Consider the following 22536-nt stretch of genomic DNA (forward strand, 5'->3'; position numbering starts at 1 on the left):
ATAACAATTTTATAAAAGAATCATTTTATGTTGGTTCAAAGTAATTAATAATCAGGATGGAAAGTAAAATAAATCTCACCTTTCTTTATCATTTGATTCATCCCTTGCAATTGGAACCTCCATAGAACTTCCACTTGTTTCTTCCAAAGATACACAAACAGAAGTGTCACACTTGGAGCTATCTTCTATTTTACGCCTTTTTATCCAAGATAAACGAATAGCCTTAGAATGCTTATTTCTCTTCCTACTTCTGGAAGGACATCGCCGCGTACGACCCATTTCTAAAACACTAGCTGAATAAAACTGTGCGTTGGTAACTCTGTCAAGACTTATGCAGACTGCAAGAAGTTCCGAAAAAAAACGTCGCCTGAAGTGGGAGGCGCCACCTCACAATCCAAGAGGGTGGCATTTTACATATTACGAAATTGTTTCATGTTTTACTTTGAAATGCATATGTCTATATCCAAAACTGTGGTACCAATCAAAAGACAAATATATAGGGATTTGCCTGATATGCAATATATAGGAATAAATAAAGTATTTTTCACAAAAATAGTGCTCAAAACTGAAAGTTTGTTCCTCATACGGAATTCAGTAGTATCAGCAATGCACTTTTCCATTTTCAATTAATAATAATTTAATATCTGTCACGATATTGACGTGTATTATTATTTTATGTCAATGAGAAATGTGTAAAGAATCATATACTTTTTTACAAAAATATTTCTGACAATTGATTACAGAGAAAAACACGTAATAAAAATGCATAATTAATAATTAATTATGCAGTAATTAATTATCTAATTTTGTATAAAATCACTTTTAATCATACATATAGTCAATGTAATAGTGTTTTCATACAGACAGAACATGAGTAATGCATTAATATTAGTAAATCTCAAAATGGCAAATGTCCCCTTAAGATGTTCTTGAAGTTTCAAGTGCTAATAAAACTGAAAATGTACTTAAACATGTAAAATACATGCGTTAAAGATTTGCATTTTATGTATAGTGATTTAGCTTTGGGTTTCCCGTTAAAACTGTATTGACGCTCGATAATCTGGCAAAATATGTAATTTATCACGGTCATGCTCCCGAACGTACCGGATTGAAAAGCGCTTACTGTGCAGAAAAAGTTAAATTATAGAGTATTGCTACATTATTCATAAAAAAAAAAATGTAAGACATTTCTCACAGATAAAGTGGAATTGAAAATGTGAGTGCTCCTCATAGACAAATGGCTAGCATGTGTACTTTTCGTGCGCGTGGTCCCGGGCCCGATTCCCGGTGAAGCAATTTACCTCGGATATAAACCAACTAGTGGTTCAGGTCCCGCCTCATTTAGGTTCGGTTCAGGAAATGCATGTTAAACTCCAATTAACTAAGAATTCGAAATTTTATTTTTAATTTCGCTGTCAATAGCGTACGCAATCTTAATACGTTTATTTTTGGTTTGCTCAAGGGAAGTTAAAATATGGAAACCTGCTCTTGTGTATGCCACTAGTGGCTGATGGATACGCGTATCACAGTTTGAGAATTACTACCTTGGTAGAGATCTATCACTGCTCACCGCTGCGGCAATGCATTATAGATCTTCTCGCATTCATAACTTAGTAGAGTAAATTGGACTATTGATAGCACATTAACACAATACTTATTTATAGAAAATTAATGTAAAAACCTATTTAAAATATACTATTCTTTTTTATATACTGTATATAATATTATTGAATTCTATCTATTACGGCAAAGAATAACGGGAACTATTTACAGACTTATCTACACTGTATATTCTGTTCGTTGGCTGTTAAAATTATTACTTTATTCCTTTTCTTGTATTAGGCTTCTTATTCTTAAAAGATATTATTAATAAAACTTAAAATTTCTGCCGATCGACAAAAAGCATTTTCACTTTGCACTTCATCCACAAGAGGTGCCGGAAACGGAAGCCGCTGTGACGTGGCAGCTTGAGATTGGCTAGTGCAGTTAGATATACCACCCGTGCGACCTGTCTCGGTCTCCAGTTCGGGCTGTGACGTTGCGTGGCTGGCCGAGGTTCTCGTCTCTCTCTCTCTATTTGGTTGAAATTCTTTTTTCGTCGCCATGTCAGGAGGATTAGCCGATCCCATTGCTTTTCTTAAGGACTTTGTCGCTGGCGGTGTAGCCGCGGCTATTTCCAAAACCGCAGTAGCCCCGATCGAACGAGTGAAGTTATTACTTCAAGTGCAACATGTATCCAAGCAGATTTCCGTGGAAAAACAATACAAGGGTAAGTACCATTTATTAGCTATAAGGAAAAAAAAAAAAAAAAAAGATTCCCTACACCTATTTCTATGAGGCTACTAATGTTTTAAGTGCAATTCCAGATTTTATTTTTCTAGAAAAAGAACTTGAGATTTGAATCACGGAATTAGTATGAAAATTATTCATAGTCAGAGGACCGTATAAATTGCCGGACGGAGCAGTGATACACGCGGTAATTGGAATAATGTAAAACACCTGGTTTGAACTTGTACAGTGTTCATGATGGATAGTACTGTTATGAAATATGAACAGTTTGATATTTCGTAAATGTTCGGTAGTAATATTCAGTTTACACTGTACTTTTCCTGGAACTGTACCATGTCTGAAAATGAGAAAAGGGAAGCAAGTATGTGCAAGCCAATGCAGGTCATGCGCACATTGATCTAATTTTAATGGCCTCATTACGATACTAAGAGGCATAAGATCCGATTGCGCTTTCCTTTTGCTATAGTACAGTTTCATTGCCACAAAAATTAGGTTACGTAATTGTACTGCAGAGTGGCAGTGCTCATGCCTGGTTTTGACGTCAATAGGTTAATCCCTGTATAGATAGCCGGCAGCTCGGACGCCATGTTCGTTCAATAGCATGATTCATAAACCGGCATAATTTGTTTTAATGTATCGTATTTTAATTACATGATGTAAATACAAATATAACTAAAACTAGGTACAATTAAAAATAAGTTAAAAACAATCCAATTTGTTTAAATTTTCAAAGAACACCTGTAATTCGACTAAAAGTTCCTTTGAGTTTTTAAACTAATTTAGGTCTTACAAGACGTGATTATGTGGCTAGAGGAGCATTTTCTATTTGAGTAAGGCAGTATGTTAATGCTGTTTGCTTGTAACTTGGACACACACACAGCAGTTCGGTTGCGATCTTCAACAGAACAAGTCTTTCCTGTATTTCGAAAAAAAAAAAAAAAATGCAGTCTCGCTACTTCATATTTACATGTGTTGAAGATTTTCGCATTGAACACTCTCGCTCGAAGTTATAAATTTATTTATATACATGTTTGATTACTCCTGTGGGGATGGGTCGCTACTGCTTGCAGATGTAATTTAATGGTAGTCATTGTGCTGGTCTGTTTTCAACTGAATATTTTTCCGGTACTATAACAGGTTTGGGCAAGGTTCTAGAACACAGGTCTTCCTTCCCATTTAGCTGTAATAAGGACCGAAAACAACGTACCCTGCGGAGCTCTAACCCGCCTTCACTCGCTGATGTTCGCTCCGCAATACTATTTGAATTTAATATTAAACTTTGGTACGGAAAGGAACCATCCTATATGTGGGGACCTGTGTTCTAGATCCTTCCCACTGGTTTGGTATCTATAGAATTAAGATTTACAGAAGAAATACTGAATGTTGTTTCAAGAGATGTAAATAATGAAAATGTATAGGAATTTTCTCGGGTGATTTACCGCATAGTTCCAGGAACATCGAGCCTAACTAAAACTAAACTAACTTAACGCTATCCCACTTGTGTTACGAAACTTCAGAGTTTAAAAATATTGGAAAATCGTAATTTAAGTTATTTTGGTGGCCGCCTTGAGTTTAATCTATGATGAGGGGGGTAATGTCATGTTGCCCAGCGTAAATCTTTTGGAGGACAATAAGGGGATAATCAATGAAAGTGTTAAAACTTTTCAATAATTATTTCGAATGATGTGCCTGCACTTCACCTGCATACATAGGATATTTCCACCATTCTCACGCGCATACTCACCGTCGCTAACGCGCCCACTGTTTCCTGACTCTGCACCGTGTGCACACCAGCTTTACCTGTCTCATCTGTTTCATAGAATCCGTGGGTTGTGGTGGCAACCTTTCACGGAATGTCCATTAATGTCATGTATGCCCTCGTAAAGTGAATCGGCGGCCTTGTAAGTAACTCCCGCCATAAGGAACATTTTGTAAGTCACCTACAGAAAATCATAATTCATGGATTCAAGTATGGAGACTTTCGCTGATACGTAGTATCTCCCCCACCATAAGTAGTAGTAGGAACGGGTTAGAAGCCCCGCAGGGGTTGGTTGGGTTCGAGACTAATTGGGGTAGTGCATTTTTCCGAATGACAGTACGCTTTTAGTTGTATCTCTTACTACAGAAATATTTGTCAACTTTCTACATTATTAGTTTGGTATAACTTTCCTCCCAAATTGGAAACTAACCTTTTTCAGGAGTCGATAACATTATTTTGGGCTGGCTGTTAGTCGTTGGAATTATCCCTGCTGTGTTTTGGGTACTCCCCTCCCCCCCAGAAAAAAAGGTACTTCAAAACTTGGATTAAAATAACCTCAATGTTTTTCTTCAACCGTATTTCTTAACACCTTTCAGAAGTAGCTTAAAATATGTGTTTCTCGAGATCACCACCGTAGTAAGTGCTATTTAAAATTTAGGGGATCATGCATAACTAAGTTTGTGATTGATCAAATTCTCTGCAACAGCATTCATCTGTAATCCATTATATAAAAGTGAGAATGTTCGTGTTTGTGATCGTATCAAAGGAATACGGGTAAACTGTTTTGAATTAATTTTTGGTTGTGGGTAGCTATCACATACTTCGAACTGAGTTTTTGTTACTTTGATCAAAATGCGTGTTCTGGGGCAAAGGGTCAGAATAACCCGCAGTTTTTGAAAATTTTAGTTTAAGCAGAGGGGGCATTTTCAATAATTTTTGTTCATATTGAAGTGACATTGCCTGTTTGACTTCTCCAATAGGGGAAACTATTCAATACGGTACTTTGAAATGTACACTCATGTCCAAAATTATTGTCGCATGTCTATAAATACATTGTTGTAGCAATATAACTTAACGAATTCGCCCGGTATTTCTTATAATGTTAGTATGCGTATAGTCGGCAAAGACATGTATGTGGCAAATTTCATGTCAAAAGAGCAGTTAATAAGAACAAGAAAACTAAAATAAAACTTCGTCTATTTAGAAACATTTTGTTTTATTCATTTTAATTTTCGTATTTATTTTCCTATAAAATTTACCACAAATATACACTTCCCAATTATACACATAGTATCAGAATTAAAAGTACCCCGCAAAATCATTATCAAATTATATTTCTACAAGAAGACAGATATGCGACAATCATTTTGGACATGAGTGTACTTTAGAAGACGGTTACTACCTACCGTGAACTGAGTTTTGATTGAAGGACAGATTCTAATTGCAGCATAAGGGGTTCAAAATTTAAAGCAAAAATACCTGAAAAATTTGGGAGAAGGGGGAATTTTCTGTAATACCTTAACATTAAAACTGTTGCTTGTTTGTGATCGTGTGTCAGGAAAACTGTTCAACAGTTTCAAATGAATTTTTGAACCTGTACGCTTACGTCAAGCTGGGATTTTATCTTGTTATTTTGCTTGAAGGGTGTATACTAATGGAGAAGAGGATTCAATGTTTATACCAAAAATAGAACATTTTATGAACATTATTACTCTCATGGACATGCGTATTTTAAGGGGGAGAGGAGACTAAATTTTCCGTGAACCTAATTATTCTCGTGCAAGGGACGGACATTTCAGCTACTGTGGAGTGAAAGGTGATGCAACTACATTCCCTTTGTTTTTGTGTAATATATATTCGCGTCTTAGTATAGTTAATAAAATTTTCTCAATGTATGAGTAATTACAAAGTGCACATACTTCACTTAAGAAAACGAAATTATTTAAGACCTATCTCTATCTTCAACGATAATGGCAATCAGATCGTGAAACTCACGAATTTTTGTGTATCTTGAGGAATATGTAACGTACGGTATAGTACAATTGTTATGAAGGTATATTAGACTTAAATCTATTGTTAGAAAGCAAATCGGCAGCTGGAATTTTTTTTTTTCCTAAATCCAACATTTCAGTTCTTCGAAAAAGGAAAACACTATTTTTAAGCATCTAGGCCTATTTAATAAGCCGTATTTTACCTGTGGCTTCTGAACTTTAGATAATATCCCAGTATTTGCTTGGCGTGTTTTTAGGGAAACCAAAGAAATTATTCAGAATTGTCTGGCTCAGGGATTTTTGAACCCTGAGTGTATTGGGGCTTTTATTCCTATTATATAGAATTAGATCTTTTTCTTACTAAAGATTTTCTTTCTAGAATTCAAAATATAAACTAGTGTGTATGGTGCAGTGTCCTACGAAACTAGGTTGGGGCTTCATGGATTCGCTTGTAGACATTTTTAATAGTGTTTTAAGTTCAATGACCTGCCAGTAAGAACAAAATACCTATGATGATGATTTAAGTTCAATGAATGACTGATACCGAGCCTAGAGGAGACTGTGATGGTATAATTGTGGCATGACAATAGTGGAAGGGAACTGGGGAACCTCAAGAAAGCATTCAAACAGTGCTTGACCAACATAAATCTCACTTAATGAAGCTCGGATCAGACCTGGAATCCACGCCAGAGGTGAACCACCGTGGCCCCACAATGAAACTCCGTTCATATAGTACACAATAGAACATGAATCCTTAAATGGTATTTTATGTAGGAATATGAATTTAAATATACATACAAAATTTAATAAACCCCAGTTTTGTCAAATAAAACTCACTGGGCTGTTTCTTTATAAATTTTGAGGTTTTTCGCAACCCTGTTAGTACAGGTCTTAGCTGAACTATTTCTATAATCTATATATTTACTCTCATTGTATTTCCTGGTGAGAGGAAAATAAATATTTTTTAAAAAATCCCTCCTGGCTATGTTTACCGTACGGGTCTTTGACGCTGGAGACCGGGATTAGATTCAGTGTGGTTCGGACCCCTCTTTAATCTGTTGGCCCATGTCTGAGCCTTGCTACTGAAAGTGACATTAAATTTAAGAAAGAAGAAAAAAAAACTGTTTGGATTTCCATTTTTTCCTAACTTTACCCACCCTTTCATAGTATTATTGCCACATTTCCAAGGCAAACTATCGGGACGCTTCATGTAGCCATTGGGGAAGGGGAAATGTAGCAGACATTTTTCCATAATATATAGCTCTCAATAGTAAAGAGCGAATGTCAAATTGGTGAAAGGAAAATAAGACAATTTCCCATAATATATAATATGCCCAATTTAAAACCTATATATTACATACCTGTAATACATCCAACTAAAAAATAGTTAACTATCCTAATACTTTAATATAATTTTCGTAGTAGGAACAATACAGTTATTGCTTCAGCTGCTGCCACTGTCTACTGCTACTGCTTCTCGTATTTAAATGTAATTTCTAGTTACTTGTTGCTGCCTTGAAGCCTCTTACCAATTCCAAAAGGGAGTTTACAAGAGTAGCAGGCAGGTAGCAATATGCCTGGCAACCAAGTTTAAAGTTTCCTCTTGTTTTAAAAGTTCTGCATAACTGAAGTTTCGACAGCTACGTCGGCACGCAGAACATTCTCCAAAATCGGAACTAGTAGCAGCCCTATTTCATACTGACATACACTAGTAAGACTTAACAGTGAATTTTTCCTGATCTAGATATTCCATTAAGAAACGCTATAAGTTTCCTTTCGAAGATGTCTCCAATAAGAATTGTCTTGCTGTAAACTACCTAACTAGATTTACTAGATACAACTGATCAAAAAATGAGGGCAGGCGAGTCAAATATTTATACCTAAGTCTACATGGAGCTGAGGTTGAGACCATAAGATGAATAGTGGAGATTTATCGTCCCTATTTCATATTAACTACCATTTTATAGCCTCTAGTCTGATCATCAGACTACCATGCTCATCAAAATGTTTTTGTAACATGGCTGTTATTTTTTTCTACAGATCTTGATAAAGTACAGTTAATTCTGTGTGTGAGCCTTGGCAGTCGTTGGCACAGATTCAAAACTTCAGGTGTAAAGCTTGTGGTTGCGTAATTCCACTTAGAATCGATGACATAACGTGAAGTGCTTGTGAGAAAACATCTTGGTTAATACAGCACCGCGACAATGCTTGGAAGATTCAAGGGCGTTAATCGTTGAGAAAACCATGTACACTAACTTTGAATGAAAGATGTTACTTTTTATTACTGTATAGGGGAAGAGTAGTCTCTTCACAGTAAAACTCCCAATTATCTTAATTATATAGTCCGGATAATTGGGGAAATCGTCAAAACTTGGTTACGTTAAGATTTCAATCAATGTAAATCTTTTGCATAATAAAGACCTAATGTGTTGAAATCAGGGTGGAAAAAAATCATGATTTTTTTAATAAAAATCATTTTTGTTGATTTTTTTGATTTAAATCGATTTTTTTGATTTAAATCAAATATTTCTCCTGGTATAATACAAGTCGCGAATTGAAGATAAAGCGTTAGGAATTAGTATTAAATGCTAATTATGCCATTTAAGTGAAAGTATTGGGGTTGAATTTTGAATTCTCCCCAATCGTTAACCTATATCAATCCCAAACAATGTTTCTTAACACTTTTAAATTCTGGCTCTTTTTAAAGGTAAATTATAGACTTTCAGTCAAGCAGCTACATCAACATTCCTATTTATCCTGGGATCATGGTACATACATCACTCTCTTTAGAATAGAACAGCTTTTGAAACGGTAACATTCACATTTCCTTATCATGTCCCTGAAGCGGGAAATTTTGAGAGTAATCGGCATTTTTTTAAACTTTTTTTTTTTTTTAAATTTGGTCCCCTCTGGATACCTCTGTGTTACAGCACGGATCTCAAAATCAACTGGGAAATGCTAAGGGGTGTACTAAATGTGTGTACAAAATTTCAAGCTTCTCTTTTGAGTAGTAAGAGTGAGGGAACTATTTAACAATGAGCTAAGAACATTCCCACAATGCCCCAGATGACCCGGATTTAATATAAAAATTTCCTCAGACATCCCTATTTATTCTAAGATCATGATTTGTACATTATTCTCTTCAGAATAAAACAAATTTTCAAACAGTACCCTTCAAATGTCTCCATCATGTATCTGGGGCGGGTAAATCACGAAAAAAGGAATTTTCTGTTAAAAATTTCTTTTTTTTTTAATTTTACTTCTGTGGACCCCTTCCCCTGTTTTAAGACAGATCTGAAACAAATCTGAAAAATACTGAGGGGTGCTCTGAGTAAATGTGCAAAATTTCAATCTTGTAGGTGCAAAAGTAAGCCCGTGAAAAATAATATTCCCCAAATACCCCAGATTCCCGTATAAAACAGGATCTCAGGTAACAGTTTCCTGAGACATCCCTATTTATCCTAGGAGCATAGTATGTACATCATTTTCTTCAGAATAGAACAGCCTTTCAAACGGTACAATTTATATGTCTTCATCTGAGACGGGAAAATCACGAAAAAAGCTATTTTTTGTTAAAAATATCCTTTTTTAAACATTTTTGCCCCTCTGGACCCCGCTGTTTCCACGTAGAGATCTGAAAACATCTGAAAATTATTAAGGGGTGCACTGAACGAGTGTGCGAAATTTCAGTCTTCTGAATGCAAAATGTAACCCGCCAAATAATAATAATAATAATAATAATAATACCCATAACAAAAAAATATCTTTTTAAATTTATCACATCACACACTATGCTTCAACGCAGAAAGGCGTTGCAGGGTAAGCAAAAACCGTGGTTTTTATTGAAAAAAAAAACCAAAAAATCAGTTTTTTTGTTTAAACCTGGTATTTTGGTTTAAACCAGTTTTTTTTTTTTTTGTAATTAAATAATTTACTCTATGCATTTATATCACATATGAACAAAAATAAGTTTGTTTCACTTTGGTGTTATTATGCAACAACCGGGTTGTGCTGGAACGGATCACATAAGCTTAAAGCGGAGTCCAAACCGTTTCTCGTCTCTTACATCCGAAACAAATTGTCCTCCATTTGAACTTGAAAACTGGACTAATTGGCCACAAATGCAATACGTCTGCCGACTCACTCACGAAGGACTCCTGATACGTTGTACTGATCTTTACATAATTTTAATATAATTGTCTAATTGTCAAGAGTCATTTCAGAAGGACAAAAAGATAAACAGTTGCACAATTGAAACCATTATACAGAATTACATATGGACAGTTTCAAAATACTGCAAAGTACAGAACTAATTTAGTCCAAATTAGTTCAGTACGACTTTGATTAGTCCAAGTTAAAGAAATACAACGACGTAATTTTCATATCAGTAAGAAAAGTGAATAAAAATAACAATTATTTGAGTCGACTTTGGCTCTGACCCATTTATACATAAATAGATACCAAAGATATTTCTGATTTCAGTAAATGCCTCTCGGGGGATTTGTATGACCCCCTTCCCCAAAGTACGATATTTTGATGTATATTATCAATAGTAAACATTACTAAAACGATACAATATTTAGAATTTTCCTTTGATTGCAATTGCATAACAATAATAACAAACTATTAAAAAAATCACAAAAGAAACATTCATAACCTTACAAAAAAGTTGCTTTTGTAGTATAGGGCTAATTTCTTTGAGTAATGAATGGGGAATTTAAATTTGAATATAATAGGAATAATATGCGGGAGTGACATGCGATAACCCACTAATGTGTGTGTTGAAGATTTTACGAAAACTTACACTTTTACAAACATTTTTCGTTTTTTGCATGGTTTAAACCAGCCAACCCTGCGTGAAAGCATATGTAACGTGTTCTAAAATGCCTCCAGCCTTACAGAAAACGAAGTAAAATGCCTTATTGGTACTTTTTAAATTGAATAATGAAGATTCTACCATATCACCTAAAAATAGGTGATATAATTTAAAACGTCAAGCATTAAGGAAAAAGTACAGCAACGTTTATCAAAAAGACACTTTTTTCACAAAAGTAACTGATATTTGGCAGGGGCCTATTTTTAAAAACTCAGAACCAGCTTGCGGCATGAAATACATGAATTTCGCCTAAAGTTATAAAATTAACAAAAAAAAAAAAAAAAAAAAAAAATTGGAGAGGGGATAGGACCCCTCTAAATACGCCCTATTATCTGAGGACAAACAAACAGACACGCACAAAAAAGAATTTTCGTCTTAAATGTCAATGGTGATTTCCCCGTTGGAATAGTTAACGATTTTAAAACCCAAACCCAATTTACGAAAAGAAGAAAGAAGGATTGCTCCGTTACCTGTTCAAAACGGGATTTTCCCTAATCATCCTCTGCATGATACTTGTTTTCATACTATACTGTACATTTGAGTCTCATTGTATTATGATTATTAACTTCCATAATCGAAATAACAGAACAGAAACGGGATTTTACTTATCTTCATTTTAAATTAATTTATTTAGGAATTCGATTTAAATCAACGATTTTTATTTAAAAAATCAAGTGATTTAAATCAATCCACCCTGGTTGAAATGTTTCATGACAATTTTAAAAGTGCAGAAGACTCAATTGTTTTCCAGTTGGTCTACCAGGAATTTCAAGGAAATTGTATTTTTTCAAACAAATACACATTTGAATTTCGATTTACTTTGAAAATGAAACTTATTTCCTCCTATTGAGCCAGTTCTGTATAGTTCTTACCAAAATATGTATAATATCGAGCAAAGCGGTGAAAGTGTGTAGAAATATACAATCTTTGCTATTAAGATGTGTAGCATGATACATTAAAGTACAGTGCACTCTGAACAGACAATCTTAGAAATTTTTCATTGGACCTTTTTTGAAATTTCCTGACATGTTGCTGTTGCATTTTGTCTGGTATAGACCAGGGTGGTTTTGCCTGAGCAATTGAAATCTGAGAATTTTCCGCATAATCATGTTGTGTCTGGTAGAGTTAATATAAAACAGGGTGTCTATCGGTGACGAAATTCACGAAATTTAGCTTTTGAGTCACGAATTATCTGTTCAAATGTAAGTACAGACTAGAAAATTTTGTTCTATAAAATGTCAAAATTCACCACCAAAAATGTCTATGATCGGCTTTAGACTCTACTAGATCGCAAGCAAAGCAGGCTTCTCTCGTGCATGAAAATTCGGCCAAATTAGCACCCAAATTCGCTCTTGAGGATGGTACGAAATGTTATGGTTTAGTAAAGAAAAGGTCATGAAATTTCATTTTGGGGTTTTAATACACCCAGTATAAGTACAGCAGTGAGTGTATTGTGACGAGTTATCGATTGCTAGCATTACACAAATAGTCAGCTATTGCCCATTATAGAGATATTAAAACCGGAAGTAGTTTTCTTATTTAAATCAGATATGATAGGAACAAAGGTAACCTTATGTTGGTCTTCTTGTCATTGGATAATTTTTCACGCTTGCGTCAGATTAGTTTTGTACAGTTCTCGCCAAGAATAGAAGTAGTACAGATCTAATCTGTACGTGAAATGTATTGTGTGGCTCCAAGACAACTTGAGCCCCAAACTTACAGGCTAAAATCGCTCACTGTAGTTTATCCAACGTTACAGTAAAATCAAGAAAATTAAACCGGGACGTTTCTAACACTATCTTCCAACTTTAACGTAATTCAGGGCGGGACAGTTTCCCACATCACCATTGGCGACCAAATAATTTTAATTTGGTGATAGACATTTGGCCGTTTTGCCTTCCAAAATGGTGACCAGGCACTCTGATCTGAACAGCGGATTCAGACCTGAAATTTCGTACCCTTTCCTTATTTATAAAAGGTTATTTATTAACGTGTATTGCAGTTACAGATTTCATAAATTGGCAAATTCACACGTTATTTGTAGATTAATAGTATTTCCAGGACTTTTTTGTGCTATAATTTGAAACTCAAATTAAAAATTAAGTGCTGTGCGTTCAATTAAATGCTTGCTTAAGTCTGAGAATATTTAGTTTCGTAATGTGTGAAGACTTAACTTGTAGGGGGCACGGTGGTTGTGATAAACATCACCTTTGTTGCGAAGGGTCACTGGTTCGATCAATGTTTGTGGTAGACAGGGTCTGGTTTCCTCAAGGCTTTAACTTACTTCCACATTTTCATTCCACAGATTCTTTCGTAACAGATTCATCGGTCTCCTTTCACCTAAATAGCATGAGCGTAGGTGGTAAACTTTTTCAGTAGCGCATGCAGGTTTCTTTAGCTTGATTTCATTGCTGATGGTGGCATCTTGACAGATTTAAAGTCAGTTTCGTTGAGTTGAAATTTTTTAGTGAAATCATTCGTTCGTGTTAACTGTTGTATTAGTCGGTTGATCTTTAGTGTAGCTTCCTTTCTGAAGCTGAGATTTTGATTTGCACCGAAGCTTAACATGGGATCCGAAAGCACGAGCTTTTTGGGAATTCAACTCTGTTCTCCTGCCACGAAGGCACGGATTTATTTTATATATGTATAGTACCCCATTTCTTGTACTTTCTCCTATCTGGTAACATTCGCTTACGCATAATTTTAAATAAGACTAGTTGTCCTTTTTGGCTTTTCGTCTTGGATGGATTAGACTAGTGAAAGTGTTAGCAGTAAATGTACGTGTCGGTTGACCTAGTTCGTGAGGCAATTTGAAGTTTGCATAGGTCACGTCGTGGACTCAGGCTTTCACTTACAATGGCGTGAACAGTGAAGTTCAATGTTGGATCTTTAAGTGCATTCATCAGCAAGATTTATGAACAATTCAGCTTAAAGCATGACCATAGGATTTTAGCAAATGAATATAGTGTTTGCGCGTTTTGTTCAAAGGCATATCCTTGCTCACCTGCTCTTGTAGATTTTTGGGCTTAGTAAGTCTGTAGAGGTGTAGGATGGCCAGTTCCTTTACCTGTAGTTCGAAGGTATATGTATGACAAACTGGCAATCGAACTGAAGTAAACGCCAAGATCGGGGATGGCATGAATTAGGTTTATTATGACACGTTATTACACATATAGGCGTACTCACTTGCAAACGTTAATATTTCTCAAATAGAAAGGAAAATGAAATGAAATCTTTGAGTTTTACGTCCCGTGGTTATGCTGGTTAGGCTAAAGGAGACTGTGATGATGAGTAATGAATGAGATAGTGGAATGAAGAAAGTGGGAGGAAACGGGAGTCCCGAGAAAACCCACGCACACAGTGTTTGTCCACCACAAAGTTCACTTGGCGGGGGCTGGGATCGAACTCGAGACCCCAAGCACCAGAGGTGAACGCTCTACCACTGAGTCACCGTGGCCCCCTGCTCTTGACGTAGATGTTTGGGCTCAGTAAGTCTGTACATGTGTAGGGTGGCCAGTTCCTTTACCTGTAGTTTGAAGGTATATGTATGGCAAACTGGCAGTCGAACTAAGTAAAGATTAAGATCGGGGATAGCATGAATTAGATTTATGACACGTGATTACATATATAGGCCTACTCACTTGCAAACGTTAATATTTCTCAAATAGAAAGGTGTTCTGTACTTCACGGAGAGCTATACTGATTAGAAAATAATAAATTGCGCTAAAAGCTATCAGTAATTTGAACTTTTAAATTTCCGAAACACTACCCATAAACTTTGTGATCCGTAGATGATCGCGAGAAAGGAATATCGGTCGATATCTCAGATGTAGGTCACTCTGCTCACTTGCGAATCGATCTTGGCTTCGTTCCAGGCGAGACCAGAAGGCGGCGGCGCGGAGTGCCTCATGCAGCGAAACAATTCACATTTGAGCCATGAAAATTGGTGAATTTCCTAGAACCGTTCTTTCACAGTACGGGAATCTTTAAGAAGTAGAGATGGCTATTAAATTTAACACTATTACAAGCGTGGAAAAGTAGTATAATATCGCACCATACAACGCTTAAAATATTTTCTAATGGTCGCCGTCAATCAATAAAGCCTCAGTTTAAGAAACTGTGCTACCCTGAACCCTGAGTCAGCATTATGTAGTTTCCATAATCTTTTTAAAATAGAAGTACAAGACAACAGCAGGTAAAATTCAGTTTATGGCATTACTATGCATTTAAATAGTATGCTTTATTCAGTCTCTTCACCCGCCGTTAGAAACGAAATTGAATATTTCGGTTTTGCATCCCAAGGTTATGCCGTATAGGCGAAAGGAGACTGATGAAAAATGAATGAAATGATGGAATCAGAGACGTGGGAGGAAACTAGAATCCTAGAAAACCCACTCACATCTTTGTCCACCACAAAGCTCACTTTGCGCCAACTGGGATCGAACCAGGGAACCCCACGCACCAGAAATAAATGCTCTCCCACTAAACCACCGCGATCCCCCACCTATTTAAAACAAAACCAAAAATGTTTGTGCTCGTGCATGATGCCATAGATGAATTAGTCTTCGCCTGTTTATTTCAAGCGGGAGTAGAATTGCTTTTATTTTGAATATGATGTAAGAAGTGGATGGCACGGCAGATTTTAAAAACTCTAAATTGAGTCCCCTTCGCAGCGGGAATTTAATCCATGATTACTCGAAAAAAAGTGGAAGGCGTGTTACCAGCTTGGCTGCTCCACTAATCATTCCGTGGAAAAAAATTATTGGAACGTCCTGAAGACGCTTGGAAAACAGAAAAAGTTTTAAAAGATTTGGGTAGCCCAAACCCATTTATTTACCCTGTTTGTCCGTCAAGCTGACAATGGATCACCGTAAATTTTGTACAGGATGATGCAGTCAAAAGTTAGGAATAGTTCGTTGATTCATAATATTCAAACCGGAAGTGTTAGAAATCAACCACTTCCGTTTTAAATGTTATTTGTTATAGAGTAGAAACTAATAGACAGCGAGAACTTGCTTTCTTGCCAGGGTTGGCAAAAACCATGGTTTTTATTTAAAAAAAACAAAAAAACATGTTTTTTTGGGGGGTTAAACCCAGTTTTTTGTTTAAACCAGTTTTTTTTTTTTTTTTTTGGTTTAAATAATTTACTCTATGTATTTATATTAAATATAGACAGAAATTAGTTTGTTTCGCCTTGGTGTTATTATGCAAGAACAAGGTTATGCTGAAAGGGTCGCATAAGCTTAAAGCGAAATCCAAAACTCTTCTCGGCTTACATCCAAGAGAAATTGTCCATTTGGACACGAAACTGGGACTAATTGATCACAAATGCGATTGCAGACTCACTCACGGAGGACTCCTGATAAAATACGTTGTACTGATCTTTCCATAGGCCTAACTAACTTTATAGCCTATGGAACCCGGAGGTTCAATGCCGCGTTCACAAAAGCTCTCCACTGACTTCTATCCTTCGCTAACTGCATCCAGTTTCTACTTTGTATTCCTATCTCTGCGAGATCCATCTTAATATTGTCCTCCCATCTGCGCCTAGGTCTTCCTAATGGTATTTTTCCGATTGGTCTTCCAGTCAAGACTTCGAAAGAGTTTCTACTTTCTTCCATTCTAGCTACATGACCCGCCCACCTAAGCCTCCTAGACTTGAAGACCCTAATAATGTTGGGTGAAACGTATAAATTATGTAGTTCCTCGTTATGAAGTTTCCCCATTCCCGTTCCTCTTGGGTCCAAATATTCGTCTCAGGGTCTTGTTCTCAAATACTTTCAGTCTATGTTCTTCCCTCAGAGTAAGCGACCATGTTTCGCAGCCATACAGAACAACAGGCATGATTATCGTTTTGTATATTTTAAGTTTCAAATTTCTCGACAGAATTCGCGACAAGATATTTTGAACCGAATAGTAACACAAATTCCCTGCTTTTAGTCGACATTTAATTTCTTCGTGAATATGGTTTTCCTCTGTTAATATTGATCCTAGATATTTGAAACTATCCACTTTATCAAAAGTATTTTTTAATATTTTAACGCACAGGCCTACTTGTTAATATAATTGTCAAGAGTCATTTCAGGACAAAAAGATAGTTACACAAGTAAAAACATTATACAGAATTATATATAAATCGGGAAACTCCCGCCTTAACCATTGGGAAAATCCTGTTATTACTTTAAATATATTTGTATTTGGTCTAGGAATTAATTCGTGCGGGTGGACAAGAGATGGCGCAACGAACGGAGCGTCCCACAGTTCCGTGTATCCACACATGTGTTGCAAACCCCTGTCATCGCGTATCGTTCGTAGTATAGGGCAGTGGATTAAAGCGTCAACAACACCAGTTTGTAGTTAAGTGAACATGGCGCAATTTGTGCCTGATAAAGTGTTTTTGCGGGGTGTCCTGCTGCATTACTTTAACATGCAGAAAAGTGCGACTGAAAGTCATCGTATTTTGGTGGAAGTGTATGGTGACCATGCTCTAGCTGAGCGAACGTGTCAGAAGTGGTTTGCACGGTTTAGAAGTGGTGATTTCGGCTTGGCAGACCAAGAGCGAGCTGGACAGCCAAAAAAATTTCAAGACGAAGAATTGACAGCATTGCTCGAGCAGGATTCGTGTCAAACGCAGGAACAACTTGCAGCAGCTTTAGGCGTTGATCAAGCAACAGTCTCCAAACGCTTGAAAGCCATGGGAATGATTCAAAAGATGTCACATTGGGTTCCACATGAATTGAAAGACAGAGACGTTGAAAGACGAAAAACCATTTGCGAATTGCTGCTTCAACGACAGAGCAGAAAGGGGTTTCTGCATCGAATTATTACGGGTGATGAGAAGTGGATCTATTACGAGAACCCTAAACGAAAAAAGGCCTGGATGAAACCAGGTGAACCAGGTCCATCACAACCAAAACGAGATATTCACTGTGCAAAGGTTATGCTGTGCATATGGTGGGATATGAAAGGTGTGGTGTACTATGAGCTGCTGCAACCGGGTGAAACTATGAATGGAGAACGTTATCGACGACAATTAATGCGTTTGAAGCAAGCTCTGGCCAGAACACGACCAGAATGGGAGAACAGACATGATAAACTTATTGTTCAACATGATAACGCTCGCCCACATGTCGCAAAACCGGTCAAAACCTATTTAGAAAATGTCGGATGGGAAGTTTTACCCCACCCGCCGTATTCACCAGACGTTGCTCCTTCGGACTACTACTTGTTCGATTGCATGAACGATTTGATTGGACAGCGGTTTACTTCTTCAGAAGATATCGAAACATGGGTCTCTGACTGGATCGCTTCCAAGGATGAGGACTTCTTTCGCCACGGAATCCGTACATTGCCTGACAGATGGGCGAAAGTGGTGGCTAGCGATGGACAATATTTTTCTTAAGGTATTTATGTATTTTGTGTTTGTACTACAGCTTCAATGTGTGCGTACCAACCGCACGAATTAATTCCTAGACCAAATATGTAAAATTTTAAGGTGAAAGTTTCAAAATCACTACGCTAAAACAGGTATTAAATTACAAATTTGGTATGTAGATATCATTCAATAAAATTAAAAGTCAAATCAAAGCTGATATTGAAAACTACGTAGGCAGTTGATAAATTTTGCCAATTTCTATCACTATATTTAAGCAACCTGGCTTCTTTATAAAACGCATTCACTTAAGTAGAAATATATAATTAGATTTCATTTCGTATGTTTAGGCGTAACATCCTTATGAAACACCAAAGTTATCACGGAGAAGACTTTCGCTTAGAGGGACACCTCGAATCGCTACTTGGTTTACACTTGAAAGATGGGTTGTGGTTCGACCGAGAATTGAACACGGGACCCCTTGATTAAAAGGTGAAAAGTAGATAAACGTAATGCGGATGGTTTGATATGTGGAAACGTCACTATGAAGTTCACACGATTTAAAGCATTTTTCATTTTTTTTTTTTTTGGTTTAAACCAGTTGGTTTTTTTTCTTCTTTTTTTTGGTTTAAACCAGTTGGTTTTTTTTCTTTTTTTTTAACAGCTGGTTTAAACCACCTTGGTTTAAACCAGCCAACCCTGTTTCTTGCCATCAATTAAGCGTTCCAATAATATATTCTATCTCCCTTCTAATCTTAGCTGTACTGCCGGTTGCATTAAGAAAATGTCATACAAATTTCTCATGGGTATACGTGGCGCCGCTACTTGTTTTTCTCTACTGAAATCTGAGGCTAAGCGTAAGCACTGAAATTTATTCTGGAAAACTTAATTGTTCCAACCATTTTCTTACAAGAATACTACTTGAGAAGTGCAGTTACTTCAACTACAGTCTATACATTCAGGTTTTGTTCATTTGATATGTATCGTACAGCATCCATCAATAATTAATTCATTATTGTCCAAATATTATTATTTGTAGATTAGTTCCTGGGAGACAGTAAAGCTTTCTGTAAAATTAATTTAGCATAGTTTTTAACTCTTGGAAACTGTTGAAGCAATCGCAATATCGTTGCAAGTGCGAGGTAATTATTAATCGCCGTTGACAGCTCACTAAAATTCTCAAGAGGTTCGTAATCAAATTATACTGATAAACAAGAATGGGTGTAACTTAAAAAAAAAAAAAAAAAATCTAATAAAGAAATCTTGTTGCCTTTTAACTTGTTAAATTTGCCTATTACTTTTGAAGTTTAGCCAAACAACCTTTATCCAAAATTAAGTTAATTTAAATATATTCATGGAATCGAATAGGTCTTGAGCTTTCGATGTTATTTCTGAGAGTTATTGAGAAAATATACAGTGCTTTTTCGTTATGATCTTATCTTGATTTGAAAAATCTTAACTTTTTTTAGAACATGGTTTAGTTTTGGTGAACTGAGATTTTACCAAGATCTTAATTTTTTTTTTTGAGCCGGGGAGGGGGATAGAGAGCTGAAAATTTTGGTAGAAATTGGAATGGTTTGTGTGGAAGCTTGTGAGATATTCTAACAGAACGGTAATTTGCTTTAATATAAAGCAGGGTGGATTGATTTAAATCAGTCTGATTTAAATCACGATTTTAATCAAGATTTAAATAACTTGATTTTTTAAATAAAAATCGTTGATTTAAATCAAATTTCGAAATAAATTAATTTAAAGTGAAAATAAGTAAAATCCCGTTTCTGTTCTGTTATTTCGATTATGGAAGATAATAATCATAATACAATGAGACTCAAATGTATGTACAACACAGTATGAAAACGAGTATCATGCAGAGGATGATTAGGAAAATTCCCGTTTTGAACGGGTAACGGGAGAATCCTGCTTTCTTGTCTTCGTAACATAGATTTTTTAAATCGTTAACTATTCCAACGGAGAAATCACCATCGACATTTAAGACAAAAATTCTTTTATGTCCACGTCTATTTGTTTCCAGATGATAGGGGCGTATTTAGAGGGGCCCGATCCCCTTTCCGAAACAATAAATAAATAAAACTTTAGGCGAAATTTATGTACTAAATACATAGAACGAAGTTCCTCGGGATCGTAATACGGCAAATTTTGGATGCGTTAAAATATCGAATAATACTATTGATAAAGTGGATTCTTTCAAATATCTAGGATCAATATTAACAGACGAAAACGATATCTACGAAGAAATTAAATGTCGACTAAAAGCAGGGAATTCGTGTTATTATTCAGTTCAAAATCTCTTGTCACGAATTCTGTCCAGGAATTTGAAGATTAAAATATATATGCTTGTTGTTCTCAGGGTGTCTAGCAAGCAAGCATAATCAAATTCCTTGACAAAATTATAATTTTCCCTGACTCTGTCATTCTTTTTTTCTTAGTAACTCATGAAAAGTAACTTATATTTAAATCATGAAAATGAAATCTTTCAGTTTTACGTCCCACGATTATTCCGGTTAGGCTAAAGGAGATGGTGATGATGAGTAATGAATGAAGAAAGTGGGAGGAAACGGGAGAACTCCGAGAAAACCCACGAACACGGTGTTTGTCCACCACAAAGTTCACACGGTGCAAGCTGGGATCGAACCAGGGAACCCAAGCACCGGAGGTGAACGCTCTACCAGTGAGCCACCGCGCCCCTAACTTATATTTAAAGTGAACTGTAAGTTTTCACCATTGTTTATATGCTTATACAATATTCTACAAACGTACAAACGTACCAATTCATTTACCTGTAATTTATGACTATTTTAGTGGCATTTCTTCACCCCTCACAGCCTGGGAAAGATTTTTCCCTGATACACAATGAAATTCCCTGACCCTGCAAATTCCCTGACTGTCCCTGACTGGTAGACACCCTGCTTCTGTATGGTTGCGAAACAGGGTCGCTTACTATGAGGGAAGAACGTAGACTGAAAGTATTTGAGAACAAGATCCTGAGACGAATATTCAGACCCAAGAGGAGCGGGAATGGGGGAAACTTCATAACGAGGAACTACTTAATTTTTACGGTTTACCAAACATTGCTAGGGCCATCAAGTCTAGGAGACTCAGGTGGGCAGGTTCATGTAGCCAGGATGGAAGAAAATAGGAACACTTTCAAATTCTTAACTGGAAGACCAATCGGAAAACTATCATTTGGAAGATCTAGGCGCAGATGGGATGACAATATTAAGATGAATCTCGCAGAAATAGGAATACAAAATAGAAATTGGATCCAGTTGGCTAAGGATAGAAGTCAGTGGAGAGTTTCCGTGAACGCGACAATGAACCTCCGGGTTCCATAGGCCATAGAGTTAAACAGTTAATTTTGAGCGAAATTTATGTACTTTAGATGTATTTCGTGCCGCTGGGTAGTTTCGATGTTTTAAAAAATATACTCCTGCCAAATATCAGGAACTTTCGTGAAAAGAAAAGTGTCATGTTGGTAAACGTTGCTGTACGTTTTTTCCTTAATACTTAAGAAATATTGTTTCGGATTGAAATAGGTTAACGATTGAGGATTAATTCGAAATTAAACCAAAATACTTTCACTTAAATGGCATAATTGTCATTTAATATTAATTCCTAATGTTTTTTCTCCAGTTCGCGACTTGTATTATACGAGGAGAAAGATTTGATTAAATCAAAAAAATCAACAAAAATGATTTTTATTAAAAAAAAATCATGATTTTTTTCCACCCTGATATAAAGAAAGGTGTTTGATTGGATGTTTCAACATTTGGAGGATTTTCTGTCTTGGGTTCGTACTTAGTACAGTGAAACCTCCCTTAACGGACACCTCTCAATAATGGACACCTCTATAATACGGACACAATTTTTTGTCCCGGCAAAATTATATGTTCCCTTATGGAACAAAAACCCTCTCTTTTACGGACACTCTCAGATACGGACGCGGACAGTCCTTTTTTTCCCCCAGACGTTTCAATAACCTCTTCATAACGGACAGGAATTATTCTCAGTTATGCGATATATTATTCCTCACAAGTTTATCTATCATGAAGTCTAGACCTGGTGAACCATCATACAGAACAGCTTCAAGCTGAATTTGAAATACTTTTTTTCTGCCCGCAATGAACTGCTTTCTGGTGGAAATCCTAGAAAACCTTCAGTACACGATAACACTCATGTAGGGTCAGTCGTATGGCCAAGAATTCTATGCGAACTATCTTAACTTCCCTAA

At 36.2% G+C, this 22536-nt stretch overlaps 1 protein-coding gene across 1 annotated transcript in view; it reads left to right on the forward strand.

The window, feature by feature from the left end:
* Positions 1-2001: 2001 nt before the first annotated feature.
* LOC145662271 (ADP/ATP translocase 3-like) overlaps positions 2002-22536 on the forward strand; it is a 44514-nt gene continuing 23979 nt past the window's right edge. The window contains exon 1 of the mRNA XM_081727657.1: positions 2002-2269. Within this exon, the coding sequence (XP_081583783.1) occupies positions 2104-2269 (166 nt within the window). The 5' untranslated portion in view covers positions 2002-2103. The remainder of the gene's footprint in view (positions 2270-22536) is intronic.

This window comes from Thermobia domestica, chromosome 10 (genome assembly GCF_964235325.1).
Source record: "Thermobia domestica chromosome 10, izTheDome1.hap1.1, whole genome shotgun sequence".
Classification (NCBI taxonomy): Eukaryota; Metazoa; Arthropoda; class Insecta; order Zygentoma; family Lepismatidae; genus Thermobia; species Thermobia domestica.